The 27,040-nt window shown below is 34.2% G+C and overlaps 1 protein-coding gene across 1 annotated transcript in view; it reads left to right on the plus strand.

Annotated features, from left to right (window-relative positions):
- The window catches only part of KIAA1524 (KIAA1524 ortholog), a 45,091-nt gene that overhangs the window by 8,735 nt on the left and 9,316 nt on the right, over window positions 1-27,040 (plus strand). Inside the window, exons 5-16 of the mRNA XM_008588767.1 lie at window positions 4,933-5,029; window positions 6,534-6,656; window positions 6,772-6,917; window positions 9,522-9,597; window positions 15,212-15,430; window positions 17,086-17,245; window positions 18,805-18,946; window positions 20,246-20,345; window positions 23,055-23,173; window positions 25,528-25,723; window positions 26,488-26,562; window positions 26,652-26,762. Of these exons, the coding sequence (XP_008586989.1) occupies window positions 4,933-5,029; window positions 6,534-6,656; window positions 6,772-6,917; window positions 9,522-9,597; window positions 15,212-15,430; window positions 17,086-17,245; window positions 18,805-18,946; window positions 20,246-20,345; window positions 23,055-23,173; window positions 25,528-25,723; window positions 26,488-26,562; window positions 26,652-26,762 (1,564 nt within the window). The remainder of the gene's footprint in view (window positions 1-4,932; window positions 5,030-6,533; window positions 6,657-6,771; window positions 6,918-9,521; window positions 9,598-15,211; window positions 15,431-17,085; window positions 17,246-18,804; window positions 18,947-20,245; window positions 20,346-23,054; window positions 23,174-25,527; window positions 25,724-26,487; window positions 26,563-26,651; window positions 26,763-27,040) is intronic.

The raw sequence follows: 27,040 nt of genomic DNA on the forward strand, positions 1-27,040 counted from the left end.
AGAGTCTTTTGTGATCTATACAAATTTTTTTTTTTTTTCCTTTTTGTCTTTTTTCGTGCCCGGCAACGGATCGCAACCCTCAGTGTCGCGCCCGTACCGGACTGGGACCGGCCACGGGATCGCAACCCTCGGCGTTGCCCCCGCCCCTCGCTCAGCCAGTGAGCGGCCGGTCCGTATGTGGGATCCGAACCCTCGGCGGGAGCGCCACCGCACTTCCCAAGCGGCGCACTGTAGCAGTGCGCCACCGGGCCGGCCCTATACAAATTTTAAGATCGTTTTTTCTTTTTCTCTGAAGAATGTCCTTGGTATTTTGATAGGGATCATGTTGAATCCGTAGATTGCTTTGGGTAATATGAATATTTTGATGATGCTAATTCTTCCAACCCATGAACATGGGATATGTTTCCACTTATTTGTGTCTTCTGCAATTGCTTTCACCAGTGTTTTATAATTTTCATTGTAGAGGTCTTTCACTTCCTTGGTTAAATTTACTCCTAAGTATTTCATTTTTGTAGTAACTTTTGTGGATGAGATTACTTTCTTGATTTCTTCAACTGTTTCAATATTGGCCTTTAGGAACACTACTGTTTTTTGTGTGTTGATTTTGTATCCTGCCACAATACTGAATTCATTTCTAAGTTCTAGTAATTTTTTGGTGGAGTCTTTAGGGCTTTCTATGTATATGATCATGTCTTCTACAAATAGATTGTTTGACTTCCTCCTTTCCCATTCGGATGCCCTTTATTGCTTTCTCTTGCCTTATTGTGCTGGCTAGAACTTCCAGTACTATGTTGGGTAAGTGTGGGGAAAGTGGGAATGCTTTTTTTCTTCTAGATCTTAGAGTAAAAACCTCCAATTTTTGTCCATTTAGTATAATATTAGCCAGGTACATTCCTTCTATACCTCATTTGTTGAGTGCTTTTATTATGAAGGGATGTTAGATTTTATCAAATGCTTTTTCTTCATCTATTGAAATGATCATATGGGTTTTTTGCCCTCATTCTGTTGATCACATGTATTGATTTGCATTATGTTGAACCAGCCTTGCATCTCTGAGATGAGTCTCACTTGATCATTGTGAACGATCTTTTTAATGTGTTGTTGGGTTCTGTTTGTTAGTATTTTGTTGAGGATCTTCTCATTTGTGTTCATTAGAGATACTGGTCTGTAGTTTACTTTTTTTGTTGTGTCTTTTTTCTGTTTTGGTATGAAGATAATGCTAGCCTCATAGAATGAATTTGGAAATATTTCCTTTTCAGTTTTTTGGAATAGTTTGAGAAGAATTGATATAAGTTCTTTAAACATTTGGTAAGGAATTTGGCAGTAAAGCCATCTGGTCCTCGGGTTTTCTTTGTTGGAAGACTTTTTTACTGTATCATTCTCATTACTCATTGTAGTCTGTTAGGTTTTTTATTTCTTTCATGATTCATCCTTGGTAAGTTCTATGTCTCTGGGAATTTATCCATTTCGTCTAGGTTTTCCAGTTTCTTTACATATATAGTTCTATGTAGTAATCTCTTATGATCCTTTGTATTTCTGTGGTATCAGTTGTAATGTCTCCTTTTTCATATCTGATTTCATTTGAGTCTTCTCTCTTTTTTTTGTTAGTCTAGCTAAAGGTTTATCAATTTTGTTTGTCTTTATGAAAAAAGAACTCTTTGTTTCATCTATCTTTTGTATTTTTTTTTAATCTTTATTTATTTCTGCTCTAATCTTTGTTATTTCTCTCTAACTGCTGATTCTAGGTTTGATATATACTTGTTTTTCCATCTCCTTGAGGTATGATGTTAGGTTGTTTATTTGTAAGCTTCCTTCTTTTTTGATGTAGGCATTTATGGTTATAAATTTCCCTCTTAGGACTGCTTTTACTGTATTCCATAGGTTCTGGTATGTTCTGTTTTCATTTTCATTTGTCTCCAAGAAAGTTTTAATTTCCTTCTTGATTTCTTCTCTGACGCATTCATTGTTTAGGAGCGTGTTTTTTTTTTTTTTTTTTTTTTTTTTTTTTTTTTTTTTGACTTGGTGTTGTCAGCACCATGCTCAGCCAGTGAGCCAACCGGCCATCCCTATATGGGATCCGAACCCGTGGCCTTGGTGTTATCAGCACCGCACTCTCCCGAGTGAGCCACGGGCCGGCCCAGGAGTGTGTTTTTTGACTTCCATGTATTTGTATAGTTTCCAGTGTCTCTTTTATTTTCCATTTCTAGTTTTATTCTATTGTGGTCAGACATAGTTGAAATGATTTCAGTTTTTAAAATTCGTTGACATTTATTTTGTGACCTAACATATGCTCTGTTCTAGAGAATGTTCCATGTGCTGTTGAGGACAATATATATTTTGCAGCTGTTGGAGGAAATAGTCTATAAATGTCTAGTAGTTTCAGTCATCCTAGAATAGAGATTATTCTGATGTTTCTTGGTTAATTTTTCTATCTAGATGACCTGTCCTTTGCTGAAAGTTGTGTTTTAAAGTCCTCAACTATTATGTTGTTGGAAATTATCCCATTATGTCTAGTAGTAGTTGCTTTATATGTCTCTGTGCTCCAAAGTTAGGTGCATGTATATTTAGAATTGTTGCATCAATCTCTTTATCATAGTATAATGACTGTCCTTATCTTTTTTTTTTTTTTTTTTACTTTTCTTGGCTTGAAGTGTATTTTATCTGATGTAAGTATAGCTACTCCTGCTCGTTTAGTTTCCATTTGCATGAAGTATACTTTTTCCATCCCTTTACTTTTAGTCGATGTGTGTCTTTATAGGTAATGTGAGTTTCTTTTAGGCAGCTTATTGTTGGTTTTTGTTTGGTGATGTATTCAGCCACTCGTCTTTTAATTGGGGGATTTAATACATTTACATTTAGACTTATTACTGATATAAAGGGACTTGTAGTGCCATTTTGTTACCGACGTTTTGTAGATCCTTTTTTCTGGTCTTTAATGCCTTCCTTTGTGGTTGATTGATTTTCTCTAGCAATACATTTTGATTTCTCACTTTATTTTTAGTATGTCTCTCATAAGTTGTTGTGTTATGATTACCATGAAGCTTACAGAAGAGAGTACTTTAAACTGATAACAACTTAGCTTTGATATATAAGAAAAAAGAAAGAACCAGAGATCTCTCTAACATTTTGATTTCTCACTTTATTTTTAGTATGTCTCTCATAAGTTGTTGTGTTATGATTACCATGAAGCTTACAGAAGAGAGTATTTTAAACTGATAACAACTTAGCTTTGATATATAAGAAAAAAGAAAGAACCAGAGATCTCTCTGTGCTTCGATTCCATTCCCCTCCCACTTTTTGACATTTTGTCACTTCAAGTTACATCTTTTAATACTGCTTATCTCTTATACATTTGTATATGTTAGTGTCTTGTTAGGTTTGTCCTTTAGTTTTCATACTAAGGATATAAGCAATTTATTTACCATCTTTATGACATTTGAACTTACTTTATTAATGAATTATGTACCTTCAGATGTTTTCTTGCTTGTCTTTAGTGTCATCTTCTTTCAGATTGAAGAACTCCCTGCAGCATTTCTTGTATGGAAGGTCTAATATTAATTAATCGTTGTTTGTCTGGGAAAGACTGTTTCTCCTTCGTATTCGAGGATTAATTTTGCTGGATACAGAATTCTTTCTCCACGGTTTTTTTCCTTTAACAATTTGAACATATATATCCTCTCATTCTCTTCTGGCTGGTGGGGTTTCTACTGAGAAATCTTTAGAGAGACATATTGGAGCTCCATTGGATGTTATGTGTTTCTTTTCTCTTGCTGCATTCAGTATTCTTTTTTTTGTCTTTGGTTTTTGGTTATTTTATTATGATGTGCCTTGAGATCTTCTTTGGATTGAATTTGATTGATAACCTCTGAACTTCCTGTACCTGGATGTTTTCAACTTTCTCCATATTTGAGAAATTTTAAGTCATTATTTTCTTGAATATGCTTTCTAGGTCTCTTCCTTTTTTGTTTTCTCTTGGTATGTCAATTATGCAGAGGTTATTTCATTTGAGAGTCCCATAATTGCCGCCTTTTTGTTTCATTTTTTCTTACTCTTTTTCCTTTTTGTTTCTCTGATTGGATAATTTCATATGTTCTGTCTTTGAGCTCACTGATTCTTTCCTCCGTTTGATCAAGTCTGCTGTTAGAGCACTCTGTTGAGGTTTTCAGTTCAGATAATGTATTCTTTATTTCTAGAATTCTACTTGTGTTTTTCCTTAACTGATTCCATTTCTTTGTCAAGAATATCATTCTACTCCTGAATTGTTTTCCAGATATCATTTAATTTTCTATCTGTATTTTCTTGTGACTAACTGAACATCCTTAGGAGGTTTATTCTGAATTCTCTATCGGAAGTTTCATAAATCTGCTGTTCTTCTTAGTCCATTGCTGGTATTATATTTCTCTGTTCTTTCTCAATCCTTGTGTTTTTACATTGATGCCTGGGCATTTGAGATGGCTGTCTTTTCCAGGTTTTATGGATATTCTGTGGTGGTGTTAGACCTTTACAGGTTCATATCAGAGATTTGTTTCTGGTCTGTGGGTTTTGTGATTTTTTTTTTTTCTTCCCCCATTCTGTGATGGATTAATAACTACCACCACTCCTTAAACTCTGCACTGGAACTAATTTGCTGTCTTAAACATTGTATGTTTATATTTAATCTTTCTGGTAGAAGAATATACTGATGAAGTAGCACATGGTCACTCTGACAGTTATTTACATATTTTTATCATGGAATTTAATAGGATAATTTTGTTTCAAAACATGAATAAGATTGCCAATATGATTCAAAGCTTGACTGTCTTCACATGTTAGGTTCTTTTGCATGGAGAAAGGAATTTAAGTCTGTAAATTACTGTATCATTTTGAATAATTTACAATGAATTTAATGCTTTTTGTCTTTATTTTTTCCTAACAAAAAATGTAAAACATCAGTCAATCTTCTGAAGATGAGTTAACAATGCCTTGTCTAGGATTATTGGCAAATCTTTGTCGGCACAATCTTTCTGTTCAAACACACATAAAGACTTTGGTAAGTTTTTTTTTTTTTTAATGTTTCTTGTTTTGTGGTGGGTTCTATGCTTATGGAAAATTTTAAGTCTTTTTCTTTTAAAAAATTTAACAGGGATTCTTATGTCTTGTCCAGTTGACTCTTCAAAGCTAATGAAATCAGATTAATATATGAATAGTTTAAAGTATTCTAGCTTTCATGTATGTTGTACTAAAGATTGTAAATTAAGGGTTAATATAAATACTGATTTCTAAAACTTTTCCATCTCCATAGCATTTCATTATTTCTCACATTGTAATACACAAATTACTAAATTATTCTGTGCTATTAGAAGAGAGGCACATCATCGGCAGTCCCATTACCTCAGTCTTTTGTTTGCACAAAATCAATGGTCACTCCACCCTGAAGATCCAATAAGTAAGTGCGTAGTATCAACTGCCAGTATTTATGAGGTCATGCAAGTAAACTTAGCTGAACCATTTTTAGAGGTATATTAAATCAAGAAAGTTCACTGATTCTTTAAGGTGTTTTGTGAACAATTCCCTGCTGTGCAATATTCAGAATTACCTGTTTTATTTTAAATTAAATAATATCTCATTTGTTCAAGTGCTGTATTTTTCTGACCTGGTCTTACTTTGGAGGGACAAGTTATTTTGAGCCATGGAAGTGTTTGAAAAAGGCTTATAGAAAGAGGAGAGTGAGCTATACACATGCACGTGTGTGTGTGTATATGAGGGTACTTCAAAAAGTTCATGGCAAATAGGATAAAAGATAATATAAATCTTTTTATGAACTTTTTGAAGTACCCTTGTACATATATACATACACACATATTTTCAATTTCTTAATTGAAAAAGTGCCCATATTTAGAAAACACTTAGAGACTAGAGACTGCTGTCTTCATCAAGATTGCACCTGTCTGTACAGCTGTCATTAATATATGGAAGTACCCATATCACTTACCCCTTCAATGATTTAAGTCCAAATAGTAATTAGAAAATGTAACAAAGTTAGCTACTGCCCCAGGATGTGTAATGAAACAGATTTTCAAATTTGCTGAATATTTTCTTGCCTTTCCCATAGTTATGACAGTTCCTCATTACACTTCTTTTATTAATTTAAGACAAATGCTAAACAACTTTTTCTGCAGTGTTTAAGGTAGTTCTTTTTCCACTCTCCATGTATCTCTTTTGGAATTAACACTCTGATTTACCATCAGTGAATTTTTTCCAAAGCTACAAAACTTGGCATAATTTATCTTTCATTCAGTTGGGCACATTTTTCAAATTATTTTTTTTCTCTAGATGCTCTTTGTTTATAAAGAACAGTCTTTGAATTTACATTTATATGTGATCTAAATTTTGCTTTAGAATTTTTATCTTTTCACGGTGATGGTCATTTCTTTATAGAGTTGATAATGATGTCTAATAAAAGTTTGTCCACTCTGTGCAGGATATACTTTTTAAACCAACTATAAAACTTGTAATTTTTCATTTTAATTTTTTTTTATTTTTTTCTTCCTTAGGGTAATGTGAAATCTTTTTATCGAACTCTAATAACCTTTTTGGCTCATAGTAGTTTAACTGTGGTTGTATTTGCACTTTCAATATTATCCAGTTTGACGTTAAATGAAGAGGTGGGGGAAAAGGTAAGTATGATTTTTTTCTATTACTTTTGAAAAATCATTGAGGTTTTTTATATTTCTGGATGGTGTCAACCTAAATTTTTTTGTGTAATATACCTTCCTAATTTATTTTTTTAAGCTATTTCATGCTCGAAACATTCATCAGACTTTTCAACTCATATTTAATATTCTCATAAATGGTGATGGTACCTTAACTAGAAAGTATTCAGTTGACCTACTGATGGATCTCCTTAAGAATCCTAAAATTGCTGATTATCTTACCAGGTATGACTCACTTCTGTAAATTTTAGGACTTTTTTTTTTTTTTTATAGCAGGATGTGTTTGTGATAAATAAAACTGCCTTCTTAGATGTAGTAAACTTGGATTCTACTGATTCACAGTAGACTAAATTTAAATGTTTTGATACACTTACTCCCATTGCTTTCCTTAACTGAAATGTAAAATTATAAAAAGGGTGTGTGTGTGTGTGTGTTCATCTCAGATCAGTAGGGTTGTATCATTCTCCAAAATGTAGATATCTTGACTAATCTATTTTAAAACCAGTTTTAAATCTTGAGCATTATGTTTTGAGAAGTATTTTTACTACAGGAACATTCATGTTAGTATGTTTGTGTCTTTTTATTACTTTTTGTGTAAAAAATGGGTAATGTTTCCTTTGGTGAATGCCTCTTTTGTCATAAAGTAAAATGGGAACCCATGTTCATATGTTCTATCTCTGTGTATTTCATGTGATTATTTATATTTTGAGGTCAGATAGTAACTGTTTTCCAAAGAGCTAGTGGCCTTTTTGCATCTTCAGTTTAAGTTAAATTTTCCCAGTGACTTAGCTGCTTTTCAGTCCTGAATTAGGAAATTACTGAAATTGCTTCAAGGAGTTAAATTAACTCATCATTCGCAAGTAAGAAAACATTTATTGAACTCCTGCTATGCTCAGGCACTGGGGGAGGGCAGGGTCTTAGCAGTGGCAGAATGTGAAGACATATTCCCTGATCTTTAAGAAACATTGAATCCAGAAGTCTTTTTTTTTAAAAAAAAAGCTTAGAACTAGGGCAAAATTGAGCCCTATTTACAGATATTTTGCATAGCCAAGAAGAATTCACATTAGCATTTCACGTTTTCTTCTCTTAAGCATCTGTAAATAAGAGAACTTTTTTTTCCATAATGCCCTCCCTTTGCCTATCCTCTCTTCATCTGTTGTATGAATTTCCCAACACTCATATGTATTTACCCTGGCTGCCAGATAGTGCGTATTTAACAGTTTCGTAGTAAGCAGAAAAATTCTTTTGGATATACCTCTCCCAGAAGACAGAAAGATAATCTGGTTTAGCATTAGTAAAAGGTTGGTGAATCACTTCTTCTGTAAATCTCTTAGTCCCATTATCATTATCTGTTTTCTTCTTTATCCAGCCTAGAACCCCAGAATCATCTCTGACGTATCTTGTTTATCGGCTATACCATTTAGCAAAACCCCAATCCCAAATCTATTTCAGAGCCTGACTTAATGTCTTGGTTCCTAATCAAAACTTGAAAAAAATCACACAGCTTCATCTGGGCCAGACTTCTTATATTTATTCCCAATTGGCTTTCTTTTTTATTTCCTATAATGGCTCTATCAAATATTTATTACTCTTCCCTTGCCACCTTTCAGACAAAAGATGACTTTATCTTTGTTTCACAGAAGAAAAACAAAATGAAATTCCATCTGATTGTAGCTCCCTCAAATCTGTACCCCTGGACAAAGTTATACAAATTCTTACTTACATCCTGTTATATTCCTAAACATACCCTATTATTCAATGCATTAAGTCTCATTCTTGCTTGTCTTTAACAGTTTTTCCCCTATCTCTTCAGTCCCTCCCATTCAATTGACCCTTCCCCTTTACTTACAAATATGCTCAACGTTCAAGATTTTCTTCAACCACATGTCCCTTTTAAAATCTGTGACCTCCCATCGCATTCAAGGTGAATATCCCAATTCTCAATATAGCCCTCCAAAATCTGATCCCTAGCAACCTCTCAGCCTTATTTCTTTACACTTAACTTTCTTATACTTTTGATCAGACAATAAATAGAATTCCAACTTGCTAGAAACACTCTTTCACATATCTATGTGCTGTATCCTCTAGAGTATTTCCTCTGGAAGGCTAGAATACTTTCTCCTTTATAAAGCTAACTTCTATTTTTTTTTTTTTTTAAAGATTCAAGTCTAGGAAACCTCACCTGATCAGGCCTGCCCTGCCAAGTCTGTGTTTGATACCAATTCTCTGTTCCATAGCATCTTATACATTCCTAAATTATTGCATTGCATTTTACATTACCTTGCATTATCACTTTCTATCTTTTTGCCTCCATCCTTAAACTGTGAGCTTTTTATGAGGGTGCTATTCTCCCAAATCTAGGATATAACAGTCACATAGAATATGATGTGAGTGGTACCTCTTGGAGTTATATAATACAAGTTGCTGCCCCTTCTTTATCTGCACAGGCTGTCAGTTTAGGTACTTTATATAAATAAGTAGCTATATAATTTATTAGCATATTCCTGTGTCCTTTGAATTTTTACAAATTGAATGCAATCTTTTTTTTTTTAAGCGCATTTGATGTGAAAATTTCAGTGATTTATTTACTGCCATATGGGTCATTGTGATTCAATAAATGACAGGCCTGATGTACGTATATCATAGTGATAAGATATGTTCCAAGTTTTAAGTAGCGTGTTTAAAGAGTATGTTCTATATTGGAATCCCAAATAAATAAAGAGGTGAAAGAAAATACACTTAAGTTTTATATTTATCTTGCAGATAAATCCCTTTTAATACACTAATCTCATAATTATTTTTTGATGTACATTTTTATTTTAAACCTAGGTATGAGCACTTTTCTTCATGTCTTAATCAAGTATTAGCTCTTCTTAATGGGAAGGATCCTGATTCTTCTTTAAAGGTATGGAAAAACATTATTTTTTGTTTTAAACTTTTTAAAGTTTAAGAAAAATCTAAGTACAGAACTCTGAATTTTTACAAACTGAACATAGTTGTGTAAGCAGTGTCCATATCACGAAGTAGAACATTACTGGTACTCTAGAACCCTCTTTGTGCTCTTTCGGTTCGTATCTATCCCATCTTATCCCTTACCCTTACTGGGGATAGCCACTATACTGACTTCTACAGCATATATTGTTTTTTCTGGTTTTGAACTTTATATAAATAAAATCATGTAATATATACTTTTTGTGTCTAGATTTTTTTGTTCAATATTATGTTTTAACATTCACCCATGTACAGTTGTAGATGGTTCTTTTGTTGATGGATATTAGCTATTATGAATAATCGTGCATTTACCATTTTCTACATCTTTCGGTGAGCTCATAGTCATGTTTTTCTTGGCTATGTACCAGGAGTGGAATCACTGTGTCATAATAGGGTATGTTCAATAAGCACCGTAAAACAGTTTTTCAAAGGGATCAGTCCTACCAGTGTATGAAGATTCAGTCACTCTGTATTCTTGCAAGTTCTTGGTGTTTTCCATCTTTTTTTACTGTAGCCATTCTAATGTTTGTATAGTAGTATTGCATTAGTTTGCTGTGGTTTAAATGTGTCTCCCAAAGTTCATATGTTGGAAACTTAATCTCCAATGCAGTAGTGTTGAGAGGTGGGAACTTTGCAAGGTGATTAGGTCATGAGAGTTCTGCCCTCATTACTGGATTAATGTCATTATCACAGGAGTGGGTTCATTATCGCAAGAGTGAGTTTATTATAAAAATGAATTCAACCCTCCTTTTTGCCCTTCTGCCATGAAATTACATGGCAAGAGGCTCTCACCAGTTGCCAACACCTTGATATTGGACTTATAGCCTCCAGAAGTGTGAAAAATAAATTTCTTTCCTTTGTAAATTACCTAATTTGTGGCATCCTGTTATAGGAACACAAAACAGACTAAGTTTAAATTTGTATATCCTTAATGATCAGTAAAGTTTAATATCTTTTCACATATTCATTAAGCCATTTATATATCCGTTTTACTGAAGTTCCTATTCATGTCTCTTGCTCATTTGTTTAATGTGTCATCTGTCTTTCTCTTATTTACATGCAGGAATTATTTTAGAGCCTTTACATAGATATGTTTTTCTGTTCTATGAGTTGCCTTTTTACTCACTTAATGGTGTCTTGATTTTAATGTAGCTCAGTTAATCAGTCATCCTGTATGCTTAGTCCTTTTTGTATCCCATTTAAGCATTCTTGGCCTACTGTAAAGTCACAAAGATGAACTCCTATGATTTTCTCTAAAAGCTTTATAGTTTTTAAATTTTCACATGTAAGTCTGTTCATCTGGAATTGATTTTTGTGTGGTATGAATTAGCACTTACGTTCCAGGACAAGTTTTTACAGAAGAGAAAATTAGGATGGCTTTGAACTAATCATCTGCAACAGTGAATCTAGAACATGGTAGAGGAGTTGAAATAGTGCAAGTTTGTTGATCAACCATGTTTTCATTTTTTTCTGTTTTGAGAACTTTGTTTCTTGTTTATTGCTTGCCAAAGTCATTTCTGGAGTATTTTCATCAGACGATTCTATATATTTTGAATGCTAAAATGTCCAAAATTCCTTTCTATGCAATAGGAGAACTATTCCTAATTAATATCTAAATGGGTCTTGATAGAGTGACTGCAAATATGTAATATAAGTGCTAAATAAGGATTCTTGGAATATAAGAGATATACAGCAAGGAAAAAAATCTGATAATCTAAAGTTACTAAACTATCTCAGGAAATTTAAGAGTTCATATAGAGCAAGGGTTTAGAAGCATTCCAAAGTTGTCAGAAAACCTGAAAGAGGATGGAGAAGTAAAAGTAATAAAAATGCCTCATGGGGCCAACCCCATGGCTCACTTGGGAGAGTGCGGCGCTGGGAGCGCCGAGGCTGCGGGTTCAGATCCTGTATGGGGGTGGCCGGTGCGCTCACTGGCTAAGCGCAGTGCGGGCAACACCAAGCCAAGGGTTACGATCCCCTTACCGGTCACAAAAAAATATATATATATACCTCATGAATGACAAATAGAAGTAGGGAACAGTGAAAGCAAAAAGCATCTTGGTGGGGGGAGAAATAGTTGGATATCTTTTTTTTATATGATAGTGCACAAATATGTTTGATTATAAGGCCAGTGTTCCCTTGATAGCAAAGCCTGACAAAGATACTACAAGAAAGGAAAATTAATAGGTCAATATCTTTCATGAACATAGGTACAGAAATTCTAAACAAAATATTGGCAAATCAAATCCAGTAATATATAAAAAGGAACATTTATTATTACCAAATGAGGTTTATTCTGGGAACACAAAGGTTGTTTAACGTTTGAAAAGTAATGTAATTTCTCACATTAACACAAAAAAGCAGAAAAATCATATTATCCTCTCATTAAGGGAAGAATAAGCATTCAATAATATTTAATACCCACTCATTATAAGCAAACTAGGAATAAACAAACTTCCTCTCCCTGATATAGTAACTACCAAATATCTATTGCATCATTATTCTTAATGGCAAATTATTGAAAGCTTTCCTCCAGATTTAGGACAAGAAAAGAATGTCTATTATGACTAGTTGTGTTCGGCATAATATTGGAAGTCCCAACCAGCCCAATAAGGCAAGAGAAATGAATAAAAGGGATAGGGATTGGAAAGAAGAAATAAAACTAGCTTTTCAGATGACATATTTGTGAATACAGAAAGTCTAAAATAAATCTACAGAAATAATTATTAAAATTAAGTATTTATTTAGCAAGGTAGCTGGATACAGCATCTGTACATATAAATATTTGTTTTTATATTCTGATAAATTAAATTTTTTAAAATTTTGTCATTTACTGGTTTTTAAAAATGTCAAATGCTTATGGAATAAATATAACAAAACATGCGAGGCCTCTACTCTAAAATTACAAAACATTAAGAGAAATACAAGGCCTAAATAAGTATGGATATGCCAAGTTCATGGATTGGAAAAATTCACAATATGAAGTCAGTCAAAAACCCATGGGTTTTAGTGGTTTTTGTTTTTATGTTTGTTTTGGTTTTGGTGTATGTGGAAATTTCGAAGCTGATTATAAAATTTATGTGGACATTCAAAGAGCTAAAAAATAACCAAGGCTATCCTGAAAATAAAGGAACAAAGTTGGAAGACTTATACTACAAGGTATCAAAACTTAATTTAAATCTACAATAATAAAGACAGTGCATTATTGTCATAAGGATAGGCAACTAATCCAATGGAACAACAGTAGAGTCTCCTGATTGATAATAGTGGAGTCTTAAAAGTATGGTCATTTCAGTAAATGCCACTGGGTTAATTGATATCCATGTGGGAAAAAAATGAATCTTGGCTCCCACCTCACACCAAATGCAAAAATCAGTACAAGACAGGTTATAGCTCTAAATGTGAAAGGTAAAAAATGAAGCTTTTAGAAGAAACATCTAGCAGAATATCTTCACAGCCTTGAGACAGACAAACATTTTCTTAAACAGGAAACAGAAGTACTAAGCATACAGGAAAAAAGTTAAGTTGGGCTTCACTAAAATTAAGGGTTTCTGTTTATGAAAAGACCACCAATAAGAGAATGAAAAGGCTACTCGCAGATTGGGAGAGGATATCCACATTACATATATCCAACAAAGGACTCTTATCCAAAATATATGTATATTTTTTTAATTGCATAAATCAGAAAAAACACTGAGCCCAATAGACACCTGAGCAAACAAACTTGAATTTGTTGATAAACATGAAGTGGTTGCTAAACTTTATTAATCTTCAGGGAAATGCAAATTTAAATGGCAATGTGATACTACTACATAACCACCAGATAGTTAAAATGAAAAATATGCAACATACCATAACTCTCATACTGTATTCACAGTACAACCAGTTAGGAAAACTGGTATTATGTATGAATGCTGGGCATATGCATAAACTGTGACCCTACATTTCCACTTTTAGGTATTTACACCAAAGAATTGGATACATGTGTTCACAAAAAGACAAAATATAGCAGCACTGCTCCTGACAGCTAAGAATTGTAAACAACCCAAATGCCATCAACAATGGATTGGATAAATAAACTATGGTGTATCTTTACATTAGAATACTATACAACAATGAGAATGAATAACATGTTTTTGCACACAACAGTATGGATGAATCTCTTATAATCCTAAATTAAAGAAGCCAGACATAAGAATATATACTCTATAAGATTATGTAAAGTTTCATGTGTGTTTCTTTGGATAATCTGGCAAGCCGATTGACAATTTTATATGGAAATACAAACATCCAAGAATATCAAAGGTAAAATTAATCTGTGGTGTCAGAAATGTAGTGTGGACAAGTAGTTAGGGCATTGTCTAGGAAGGAACATGAAGAGGTCCCAGAGTTTTGCGAGAGTTCTCCTTCTGGATCTAGTTTTGTTAGTTATATAGATGGGAAAATCATCTAGCTTTGCATTAATGATTGATTTGTTTACTTTTATGGATGTATGTTATGAGCAAACTAATGTACATGGAAGACTATCTGCTTGTATCTGCATGTCCTATCTCTGGTAAGATACGTGAGAAACTGGTGATAATGCTTGCCTCCAGGAAGTGTAACTGGAGGTCAGGGTTTGACTTTGGAACCATGTGAATGTATTTCCTATTCAAAAGCAAATAGTACAGTTTACAGTTACAAGAATAAATCAAAGATTGTTTATCATTTTTGACAGTAAATGCTAATGGGCTGGATTGTATTAAAATCAGGTCCTATAGATATCAAGTTGATTAAAACACTCATCCCAACTATATATCATTTACAAGAAACAGATTTTTTAAAAGGTAGAAAATAGATAGGCAAAGAGATATCAAGTAATTTTTTTTTAAGTGATAGACTGATAGAGTATGAAATTAGGTAGAATTTAACAGCTAATAAACAGGTTGATTGTGGGATGTTATGTAACAGTGTAAGGCCGTATTTATAAAGTAGAAAAGAAATGGAGTACAACAGGGGAACTCAGGGTCATAATGCTAACACTGTGTAAACATAGTGTGGAAATAGCATCCTTAAGGTTTTAAATCTTTGGGAAGCCACTTTTGTGGCTTACTCTACAGTATGTTTTATAACAGTTCTTGGATTTTTAAGATTATAGCAAGTATTCTTAATTCAAATTATGTTTTTTAGTGAGTTTCTTTAGTAATTCTAAAAACAAAACATTTTTTGTATTTTTAAAAATTTAAGTACTATAGCAGTGTAACATTAGTTGAAGTTGCCCTTCCCTTTTTGGTTCTCATAGTCCTACTTATCAGAAATATGCACCATTAACTAATTTCTTTGTAACCTTCTGGAACCTAATCACACATTTGAAAAATTACACTAAAAGAAAAATTGGAAGCTACTTTTAATTTTTGGTTTTGGGATTTTTTTTTAAAAATATAACATTTTCAGCTTCATTACATACATATATATATATATATATATATTTGCGTTGTATATTAAAGTCCAACGAAATTGACATTTAATGAAGACTTTATATTGCACAGGTTTTAGAATTACTTCTTGCCTTCTGTTCAGTGACTCAGCTGCGCCATGTGCTTACTCAGATGATGTTTGAACAGTCTCCATCTGGCAACACGATTCTGGGACGCCGTTCTAAGTGTTTAGAACCCACTGTGGCTTTACTTCGTTGGTTAAGCCAACCTTTGGATGGTTCAGAAGACTGTTCTGTTTTAGCACTGGAGTTGTTCAAGGAGATATTTGAGGTAATGGGATGGTTGACATATTGACTTTCCCACTTTCATGATTCTCAATTAACAATTTGTTTTAAAAATCATAATAAACTTCCAGTTGTTCATACAGTTTAGAAAAAAATTCTCAATTACTAATAATCCCATTAGCTATTGAATTTTTTCCTGCCAGTGTTACGTATACTAGTATTTTCCTTTTTTTTCACTGAATAGCTTATATACAGTCATTTCAGTGTAATAAGTAAAGGTCTGACAAGTTTTGTATGGTTAGTTGTACGGCTGTACTTGTAGTGGTAACATTCTGTGTATCTCAGGAGGTGCTGTCTTAACTGTCTTTATTAGGGTGTTGAGTGTATTAACAATGTATTAATACAGTCATGCATCGCTTAGTCACTTAACGATAGGCATACCTTCTGAGAAATTTCATTTGGCAATTTTGTCACTGTTTGAACATCGTGGAGTGTACTTATACAAGTCTAGGTGGTATAACCTACTTCACACCTAGGCTATATGGTACAGCCTGTTGCTCCTAGGCTACAAACCTATACAGCATGTTACTGTACTGAATACTGTGGGCAGTTGTAACATAATGTTAGATATTTTGTGTATCTAAAAATATCTAAAATAGAAGAGGTACAGTAAAAATACGGTGTAAAGGATTAAAAAATGGTATACCTGTATATGCACTTACCACAAATGGAGCTTGCTGGACTAGAAATTGCTGTGGGTAGTCAATGAGTAAGTAGTCAGTTAATGAACTGTATACTGCAGTAGACTCTGTAAACACTGTACACTTAGGCTACATTAAATTTATTTTTTTTAAAGTAATTGCACAATGGTGTCTCAACAGTTACAGTGTCACAAGGTGATAGGAATTTTTCAGCTCCTTTATAATCATTTTGGACTACCATTGTAGTGGAGTTCACTATTGACCAAAATATCATTATCCAGTGCATGAGTATATTGGATTCAGTTAGTGAAGTGGAGTGGAGCATTCCAGACAATGTGCTAGGCACTTGGGATACAGACAAAAATTTCTACATTCTGGTAGATTCTAGTAGCTGGGCAATTTAGCATTCTCTACTATTCTTCCTATTTTTGTACCCATTCCACCTACCCTAGTATCTTTCTAAAGTGTTTCCCTCTTACAATCGGATCCTATGCTTAAACGAATATGTGTATGAGTAATCAAATACATTCATTAAGGATTATTCACAAATAATTCTTTCTATTTTATCTTGGTCTTGACTGTTAACAATCAATTTTAGCATTTAAAAAGCCCCTTGAAATTGTTGATGAAAATTATTTGTGGCTGTGAACTATTAAGACCAGTGTCTATTATTTAATTATTATAATTACATTTTTGCAAATTCAGGATATTTGTTTTTGATACTTTTAATTTAGAAAAATTTTTAAATCACATAGTTCATTAAAAAATGTTTTTTTTGTAAAACTGTATTGTTCCATTTGGGGAAAAAAGCCATCATAGCCCTCAAAACTGGATAAAAGAGTAAATTTTAAATAATAATTTTTAAACAAGAGATGTGGGTCAGTGAAGTATTGAAGTAAATATAAGAAATTTAAGAAGAGTGTTAGAGCTCAATGATGACTAATTTTTTGTTTTATATTCTATCTTAATTTTTAATCATTGGTGATGGTTAATTCTCCAGGATGTCATAGATACTGCTAACTGTTCCTCAGCTGACCGTTTTGTGACCCTTCTGCTGCCAACAATCCTTGATCAGCTTCAGTTCACAGAACAAAATCTAGATGAGGCCTTAATAAGAAAAAAATGTGAAAGAATGGTCAGGGTCATACGAGTTTTGTTAAATATCCTTTATTGTCATAAACACGAAAACTATATAAATTACCATATTTTTCCTAGTATTGCATTTACTGCATTGTATCTTTGTTTGTAATTTTGTCACTTCTTAATGCTCATGTCTATTCAGAATTGTTAAACTAAAGTTTAAGTTGCAGAAAAAATCTCAACGAAGAGTCTTAAAAAGTCCAGACTTTTTTTTTTCCTTTGTTTTTCAGTGTAAAAGCTTTTAAGCTAAAGTACATTTTAGGAAATGCTCTTTAAACTTGAACATTTTTGTTGCAATTTGAGATTTGGAGGTATATTCTAAAATGACTATTCTGTTATTCCTTGTTACTCTCTTTTGATGCTAATTGCCATGCTGGCAGATTAATCACGCCGTTCTCTGGTGGAGGGTATAAGAGTACAAAGAAATATTGATGGAGTTGTCATGATTTTAGCCCATTTTTTTTAGCTTGTGTTTTAAAAATGAAAGCCTTCATAAATGTTTTAATAAAGATGATGTCACACTTGGTTATAAAAAAGACAAATATATCAATACAAGTTGATTCATTTTAAGAGAAGGAAAACATTGAGTACTTGTATAATTAGTTTTATTGCTTCACTTCTGTATACTGATTTTCTTAGGTCTTTCCCTGTGTTTGCTTTTCCTAAATCAATTAATTTTGAGTTGCTAAGAAGTCCAAGTACCAATTTTTTAATATTTCATTAGCTCTTTTTTACTATGAACAAAGAGCCACTATATCTCAACCATTTCTCTAAAATTTACCTGGTCAAGTTTCCTTCTATGTTGGAGCAACAAGAATATGCCCAACTTTGTCCTACCCTAGAGCAAACTTCACCTGTTTAATCTCCATTCTGAGCTCCCACTCTTTAATTTTCCTCTTACTTTACAACCATGACTCTCAACCTCGTCTTTGTATTAGAATGATCTGGGGAACATGTAAAAAATATTGACATCAAAACCTTATTTCCAGAGATTTTGATTTGGAGTAATGTGAAGCCTTGCCATCGTAGGGTGTATATGTTTGTACATTGGTTTTTTGGTTGTGATTGTTTAAACTACAAAGGTGATTCTAACATGCACCCAAAGTTGGGAACTATTGCAGTAGAGACACATGATGACTTTGCTTGACCTTATAATTAATATAGTTGGGCCTTCTCTCATTGAATAGTACCATAATTTGGCTGTTTTTTAATGATAGATACTTTGATTTACTATATACAAAATGTGAGAAAGTAACTTCCCTTAATCCAAGAATATTTATTGAACCATTGTGATTCCTGCTAACAAAACACAAACATCCAGTGAAGAATCACCCTTTCTCTGTTTGACCTTTGATCCAAAAACTATTTGGTGTCAGTCCATCTTTTGCCACTTACCAGTCACTTAAATGCTTTGAGCTCCAGTTACGTAATCTGTTATTGAGCCAACGTAGCCGTAGTTACACAAGGTTGTGGTTATGAGATGATTTGTGTGAAATTATCCTGAATGTTGTAAAGTATTATACAAATATGAAGTATTTTGATAATTTTTGTTTATGTGTATACCTTAACAAAAACTTACCTCTGTGTGGAGATGATACTCTGAAAATGCATGTTGCAAAAATTCTGACTACTATCAAGTGTACCACTCTAATAGAACAACAATTTACATATGGCAAGATTGATCTGGGTTTTGGAACAAAGGTAGCAGATTCTGAATTATGGTGAGTATATGAAATCCAGATGGCAAAATGGTAAGGCAGTAAAATGTGATTCTCATCCCTTTTGGAGGATCATCCTTGGGTATGTTCTGTTAACTCAAAGTATAGCAAAGAATTAACAAAAATATTTTCATAATGAATTTTTTTAAATTAATTCAATTCATAGATTGTGTGTTTCTGAAGAAAGTTGTTAGCTTCTATGATTTGTTTTTCATTTTTTAGGTTTGTTTTGTCATGTTTTAATTTATTGTGATTTTGTAAGGGTCCTGAACATTTCCGGAGCTCCTTTTTGACATTGCCTCGGTAATTACTTAATTTTTTTGTTTATATAATTTTACATTTTTAAATGAAAGGCATGAAAAAACAGAGGAATAGTTTTATTAAAAGGAAATTAGTCACTGCTGAAGGTTTCTTAATAACAAAGACAGCTCTTCTTTTTTAACATGTCACGAGTTGTAGCTAAAGGTGGATTTTCACTGACATTAATGAGACATTCTTTTATACCTTTTCCCTGTCGTGAGTTAAGTTCATCTAATACATCTTTATTGAGGACTAGACCCTATGATTTGTTCCCATTTCCACCAGAGTCATAATTGTTAGTAATTATGCTCCTCAAGAACAAAGATTATCTCTTTTTACCTTTTTATACTCCCTTTCAGGTACAAAGCTGAAAACATGGCCCAGTATAATTCATTGACTACATAATAAGTATACTGTATTGCTGGAGGTTACCCTTTATTGTTGATATTCCAGTGACAAAGCTAAGAATTAAATGGGTCATGTTCCAGTACTACTACTTATCTGGAGCAGAAAGTTGAAGTATGTTGGTATTTGAGAGTAGGAAAAGAAACACTGTCTAAACTTACATTGTTTATACTAGTTCTCTTTGGGTCCCAAGTTATAAGAATGCTGATCTCTTATGATATTTTTTGCTTTTCAACAGAAATAATACTTTATCTTCTTGAGTTTTAAAAACAAAGATGTTTCATTAGAATTATGGACAGAGGGCCGGCCCGGTGGCGCACTGCTACAGTGCGCTGCTTGGGAAGCGCGGCAGCGCTCCTGCCGAGGGTTCGGATCCCACATACAGACCGGCCGCTCACTGTCTGAGCGAGGAGCGGGGGCAACACCGAGGGTTGCGATCCCATAGCCGGTCCCGGTCCGGTACGGGCGCAACACTGAGGGTTGCGATCCGTTGCCAGTCACGAAAAAAGACAAAAAAAAAAAAAAAAAAAAGAATTATGGACAGAAATAAGCTAAGAAATTTCTGAGTTTTCTAATTTAAATGACTTATTTTTAAAGCAAACTTGCTGGTGATGTAATTTTGAAAACTCTTGATCTGATGAACAAACTTAAACATTTGGTTCCTGGTATGGAAGTAAGCTTCTACAAAATCCTTCAGGTGAGTTTAAACTCTTCAGGCATTGAAGTGTATTCATACATAAATGCTTCCTAATACTTAAATTTCTGTCTTAATATTCTTAATCTTCAGAAATGTTTCTTTTAGAATTAACCATCATAAGAAAGCTTAAAATTATTAATTGTCTTAAGTAGTTATAGCCTCACTGCACTGTTATTTTACATAGTTTCATAGGAATTGAACATAAGTGCTCCTAATTCTAATGTACAGAGTGTTCACAACAGTGCTGCTTCCTCAGCCTTTTCCTTTCTTGTGTCATACTTGCAAGTGTCTTCATTTGTTTCTCTTGGCATTGGGGAGAGGGTGACATTTGTTTTAGGGTTTTTGGTTTTGGTTAGGGTTGATGAGATAGGGTACTAAAGGGATAGGAAGATATCTGAAAGAAAAGGAGTTGATTGTGAGTGATAATAAGATTAGAGGGGGCATGCAGAAAATAACTAACTCACAAATTCCAATGATAATAGTAGGTGATTAAGAGCTCTATATATTATCAAAATACAAATATAGTTGAACGATCTGAGTTTTATTTGCAATTCTAGAATCAGGCAATACCTCATTCTATAAAATATGAGGGTACTTCAGAAAGTTCATGGAAAGATTCATAATATCTTTTAATTCTATTTTACCATGAAATTTTTTTTTTATTAATATTATTTTTTTACATTCTATGATGTTGCAGAACAGTTGGGATGGAGAGGGAGAGGGAAAGGGGAAGGAAATGTGATGGAAGGAGGAAGAAGGAGGGGGCGATTAATGCTTGTGATACCCCCCACATTCCCACAGGGGAGACCCATGGGGGGCTTCCAGTGGTGGCTTAGTTATTGATGGGCTAGGTGCAGATGTCAGGGGTGTGTGGCTAGAGCCCTCACCTCCCACCACCCCAGCTCAGGAACCCAGGGCCCTTCTTGCCACAGTTTGGTGGTTGTCACTGGGCTGGCTGCTCGTGTCAGGGGCCGTGACCAAGGCCTGAGACCACCCCACCACCCCAGCTCAGGAGAGCCCAGGGCTCTTCCTGTGGCAGCTCACTGGTCATTGCTGGGCTGGTTGCTCATGTTGTGGGGGACATGACCAAGGCCTGAGGCCCCCCACCGCCCCGGCTCAGGAGAGACCGGGTGCTTCCTGCAGCAATTTGGTGGTTGTCACTGGGCTGGTTGAGGGTCTGGTGGCGGCGTGGCTGAGGCCCTCGGCCCCCAACTGCCCAGCTCATGGGACCCTGGGGCACTTCCTGTGGAGTCTCTATGGTTGTTGAGTTGATTGCTTGTGTTGGGGGGGCATGACTGAGGCCTGAGGCCCCCCACTGCCCCAGCTGCATGAACTTTTTAAAGTACCCTTGTAGAAAGGGTGTTCCCATGAGCTGAGCAGAGGAGATTGGCTTCGTAGATAGAAAAGGGCTGAAGAAGGCAGAAACGGAACCAAAAGCAGATTGGTTGCTCCAGAGTTATTTTCCTTATAAGGTTAAGACAGAGGAGACTTAATACACTGACTCAGGTTGACTGGAAAACTGACCCATTTCAAAGTTCAGTTTGATTAAGTGACACTTAGCCCAAGTGACGCCAAGTAATTCCATTCTGGTTTGTTCTCGTCTGTTCTGCTAGGGTCTAGTGCAGGAGGCTAGTCCAAAACAGCAGCCTCCCATAAACTTTAACAGTACCTTCCTTGATATCTATAACACCTGGCTTGTAACAGGTATTTAACAAAAATGTGTGAATTAGGATACTACAGTAACTTAACAGAGATGACTCTAGTGAATATATAGATAGGGTAGAAGCCAAAACTGAAACCTTAGGCAGGGGCTGCTTATATACTTTGAGAACATTATGCTTAAGAGAACAGGTTCAAATGTTGACTCTACTAGTCATTGCAAGGTTCAGCAAGTTATTTCACCTCTCTGAACTTCAGTTTCCTTGACTACAAACCGAAAATAATGATCCCCCTCCATGGGAAGAGTTATAAAGGGTTACCATTAAGATTTTGTGGAGATAAAAGCCTGCTCTTATCATAGTTCTGTGGCATTGGACTTTACTTGAGTTACCTACAAGGCACATAACATTTTAATTATAGATAATTTATATTTTAATATTTTCTTCACTAACAGCTTAATGTTTTTTGGGGGTTTTTTTAATCCAAACGGATTTTGTATTCTTAGGAGATGTTTTTCATAATAGATGATTTGGGGCTTACAGTACTAGTGTAAAATATTTATATTTACTGACATGAAAGACTTAAAGTATATTGTTTCAGTCATTAAATTTAAACTTCTGATGTGAGTTAATTTGAATTTTACTTTTTATTTTATAGTTCTAATTAATTTGGAAATGATTAGCCTTTTTTAAGTTTTTCTTTTAAATGGTAGCTAGAAAAAAATTAAACAGTAATTCTAAATATCAGTCAGTTGTGAATGATATTTTAAATTCATCAAAATATGTAAAGCGGAATTTTCATAGGCACACTTGAACATATTCAAAACCTTAGCCAGATTTCTTTTTTATGCTAGTGTTCATATTGATTACATGGCAGTGTAAATAGCTAAAACAAGTAATGATTCATAATACATTCAAACATCAGATGGAAACACTTTAGAATTTTCCTAGAATTATTTTATGACTTAGCTCTGTTTACTCACCTTATTGTAAAATACTTGACATTATTTATTCTTTCTGCCTCTTAATTTTTGGTTTGTGATTTGCTTAGGATCCACGTTTGATTACTCCTTTGGCTTTTGCTTTAACATCAGATAATAGAGAACAAGTGCAGTCTGGACTGAGAACATTACTGGAAGCCGCTCCACTGCCAGATTTTCCTGCTTTAGTGTGAGTTGTAATAATTTGTATTGTATCACTTGTGGTGTTGGAATGGTCTGCTATGTTTCTTTAGCAGTCCTTAATATAGTAGATTAGTAAATTAGTGAATTGAAGACTTCATTATAATAATCTATAATCTTTCAAATGATTTAAAAATTTTTTGATTTCTATAACTGAAAAGTCCAAATGTATATGCACTCAGGGAAAAACTAGATCCGGGTGGTTAACTATGTTATCTGGGTACTATTCTGTCTCTTACCACTTTTTTTAATGAAGTAGTTTCTGGACACTCTAAGCTTACATCCTGCCAGTTTAGTTCCTTCATAGAAAAAACTTTTCCTTCCTGATTAAGTGAAAAGTCTAAACATCATTGTCATTGACCAGATCTGGGTCGTTTGCCACGGGTCAGCTACATCAACTACATGGACTGAAAATTAGCTGTGATAGGGGAGTGGGAGAGTTTCTAAAGAAAAATTCTTTGCTTTTATCAGAAAGTAGAATAGGTGGCCAGGCAGAATTTTTCACTGTTCTCATTAATTTCAAACAACAAAAGAATATTTGCAATTATGTTTTTAAAAAACTCAGGTTTTGGGGCTGTTTGTAATCTAAATGGTTAGAAAAATGTCTACTAGGGGTCCAATTTAATAATTTTTAAAAAGTTTTAGGTGGTTTTTATAAATGGATTTATAAAAGTGGTTTGAGTAATTTGAAGCAGTTGGTAAATAAGTAAGACATTTCCTCTATGCCAGGGGTCAGCAAACTGGCCAGTGGACAGGGGCCTATTTTGTAAATAGTTTTACTGGGACAAAGTCACACCAGTTCTTTTTATATTATCTGAATTGTCTGCTGCTGCTTTTTACACTATAGCAACTTGGTTGAGTAGTTGCAGCAGAGACCATATAGGCCCTCAAGCCTAAAATACTTACTATCTTGTCCTTTAAGAAAAAGTTGGCTAACCCATTTTATATGCTGTATACTGACTTAGCAATCCCATTTTTCAGAATTAATAATTTAGGTAGTCATAAATTAACAGTTAAAAAACTGTGGAATGTAAGACCTAGAGACCACATAACCAAAATTCCCTTCATTTTATAATTAATTTTTTTTTTTTTTTTACAAAAAAATAGACAAGAAACTTCTCAAGTTATAAGGTAGAAGTTGTCTTTGAAGCTGCTGCATTTTGTGGTGGCTTGCTTGCTTTTACTGTGGTAACCTGACATAAAGCAAAACCCCACAGCTTCAGAGGGGAGAGCTCCAGCCTCACAGAACATGGGAGTCTCACCCTCTGCCACAGTATGGGAGGCCTTCCCTGTCTTATTTGTGTTGTAGATAATTTTCTTTTTGGGCACTACTTCAGGTATCCATTTATGCTTACTATTTAATGCCCTTATTTGACATTATCTTAGGCAGCTTAAAGTGAATTTATATGATGGATGGGTGCGTTTTTTGTGTCAGGCCCTCTTCTAGGCATTTTTTTAAGTTTTTTTTGTTTTTGTTTTTAATTTTATTTTTTCATTGTACATGTTTATCAGGTAAAGTTTGTTGTTTCAATACATGCAGATATTTCATAATCTAATCAGAATAGTAGGCCTATCACTTAAACATTTATCATTTCTTTGTGGTTATAACATTCAAGATCCTCTTTTCTGGCTTAGGCATTTTGGATATTGCAGTAAGTTAGACTGGTTGCCTGCTGTCATGAGGTTTGTGCTCTAGATGGGAGATAAGTTAGAAAAATAAGTTTTATATTGTGCACATTACTTTGGGGAGGAGGAATGGTTAATATTAGTATTACCTTAGTGGGTTAGTGAAGGCCTTTCTGAGGAGGTGAATTTGAACTAAGACCTGATAATAAGAAGGAGCCAGCTCTATGCAGATCTGGTAGAAAGAGTGTACCAGGTAAAAAAAAAAAACAGCTCATACAAAGGCCCTGAAGCTGGAAAAAGACGGGATTTTTAAGAGGCAGAGTGGAAGTCAGGTTGGTGAGAACTACTGGGTAAGAAAGGGGAAGGTTGGAGGGCGTAGATAAAGGCCAGGTGATGTCACCCATGGTAAGAAGGTTGCTCTGACCAATACCAGTAACTCTGTACTTATTACTGATAATGCACACACAAACTAGTTTTAGAATACCTGCAAACAAGAGATAGAGTTGTCATTATAAAGGGTTTTAATTAGAAAAGGGTTTCCTCTGGGTAATTTAGGATATTTTCCAAAACCCCATTTTATCATGGTCTCCAAGATTACTTCAAGAACATTTGAAGACATTTCAAAAACAAGACCCATTCTAAAAGATACCCTAATTCTGCACTAACTCTGCCTTTGCTCTATTTTTATGTAATTATTTCTTTTTGACTCTCACTTAGACTTGGAGAAAGTATAGCAGCAAACAATGCTTATAGACAACAGGAAACAGAACATATGCCCAGAAGAGTGCCTTTGCAATCATTAAATCACAGTTTTCCAGCATCAGTAAGGTGTTTTACTCCTCCCCTTTTGAAAGGTAGCATTCCTGGATTGAACATTGAGGAATTAATAGAGAAACTTCAATCTGGAGTGGTGGTGAGTGATAAATAGCAATTATAAATGGGATTGTGCTTGGTACATACCAGTTAAATGCAGCCCTGATTATAACATTTATTTAAACAACTGTAGATGCAGATTTCATCAGTGAAAGCTTATCTTTTAATATAAAAAGTAACGATATTCTGGAAAGTTTGGAAAGAAAGGAAGAAAAAAATCAGTCTTAAAATTTCAACATATCAATAGAGCTATCCTTCATTCCCTTGTTCCCCACGCACCCAGCTTTAGAAATATTTTTAAAATTGCTGAAAGCATACCAGATTTTACCCATATATTCTTCTGCAATAGCCACGTTAGTAATTACAGAATTGTAATTCAGGTAGACTGTGTAACAGGAGCCCTGAATAGTGTAACGTAAGGAATATACAAGAAAGGCTTTTTATAGGGGATTTCCACAAAAAGTTGTTTTTAGAGGCACATGCAAACCTGTTTTGATTGGTTAGTTAATTAAGGTACTTCCATCTGAGAGATGTTGAGGGCTGGCAGATACTAACTTCACTTGTTATCCAAATCTATTGAAACATCCTGTGGTTTGACCTTTAGCAGGTGTGAGTGCAATCCTATCACAATCTCCCAATTCCACTTTAAAGCCTTAGCCCTAATTACTTCATTTTCTTTTCACACTCATCATCACACTCAGGCATCACTGAATTTTAATGATTTAGTGTCAGAGTAGGCATTTGTTTTATGTTGTCATTTGCCAGGTATTCAAATTTCCTGATTTTTTAACTATTAAAACCTAGATAAAGGATCAGATTAATGATGTGAGAATATCTGACATAATGGATGTATATGAGATGAAACTGTCCACATTAGCCGTGAGTACGAGCTTATTTTAACTATTTGTAATAAGCTTTAGTAGATGTTTTCCTAAAATGATGAAAATTAATGGTGTGTTCTTTTATAGTCCAAAGAAAGCAGGCTACAAGATCTCTTGGAAGCAAAAGCTCTAGCCCTTGCACAAGCAGATAGACTGATTGCTCAGTATCGATGTCAAAGAACTCAAGCAGAGACAGAGGTGTGTACAACATGAAGACATGTCTGATCAGTAGAAAAATTAGTAAATAAAAACGTGTACAAAATATTAGTTATGTATTTGTTACTGTGATTGAAGTAAATTGTCCTTAGCATTTAACCTAACTATTCCCTTCATCTTGAAACTGTCCCCTTTAATTTGGGTTACATCATTGTCTTCTGATTTTTTTTCCTACCTAATTGATATTCTTTTCCCATATCATTTATGGTCTACCTTTAAGTTTTGGGGGCTCTCAGAATTATCTAAGCCCTATTCTCATG

This window comes from Galeopterus variegatus, unplaced genomic scaffold (genome assembly GCF_000696425.1).
Source record: "Galeopterus variegatus unplaced genomic scaffold, G_variegatus-3.0.2 Scaffold132, whole genome shotgun sequence".
NCBI lineage: Eukaryota > Metazoa > Chordata > Mammalia > Dermoptera > Cynocephalidae > Galeopterus > Galeopterus variegatus.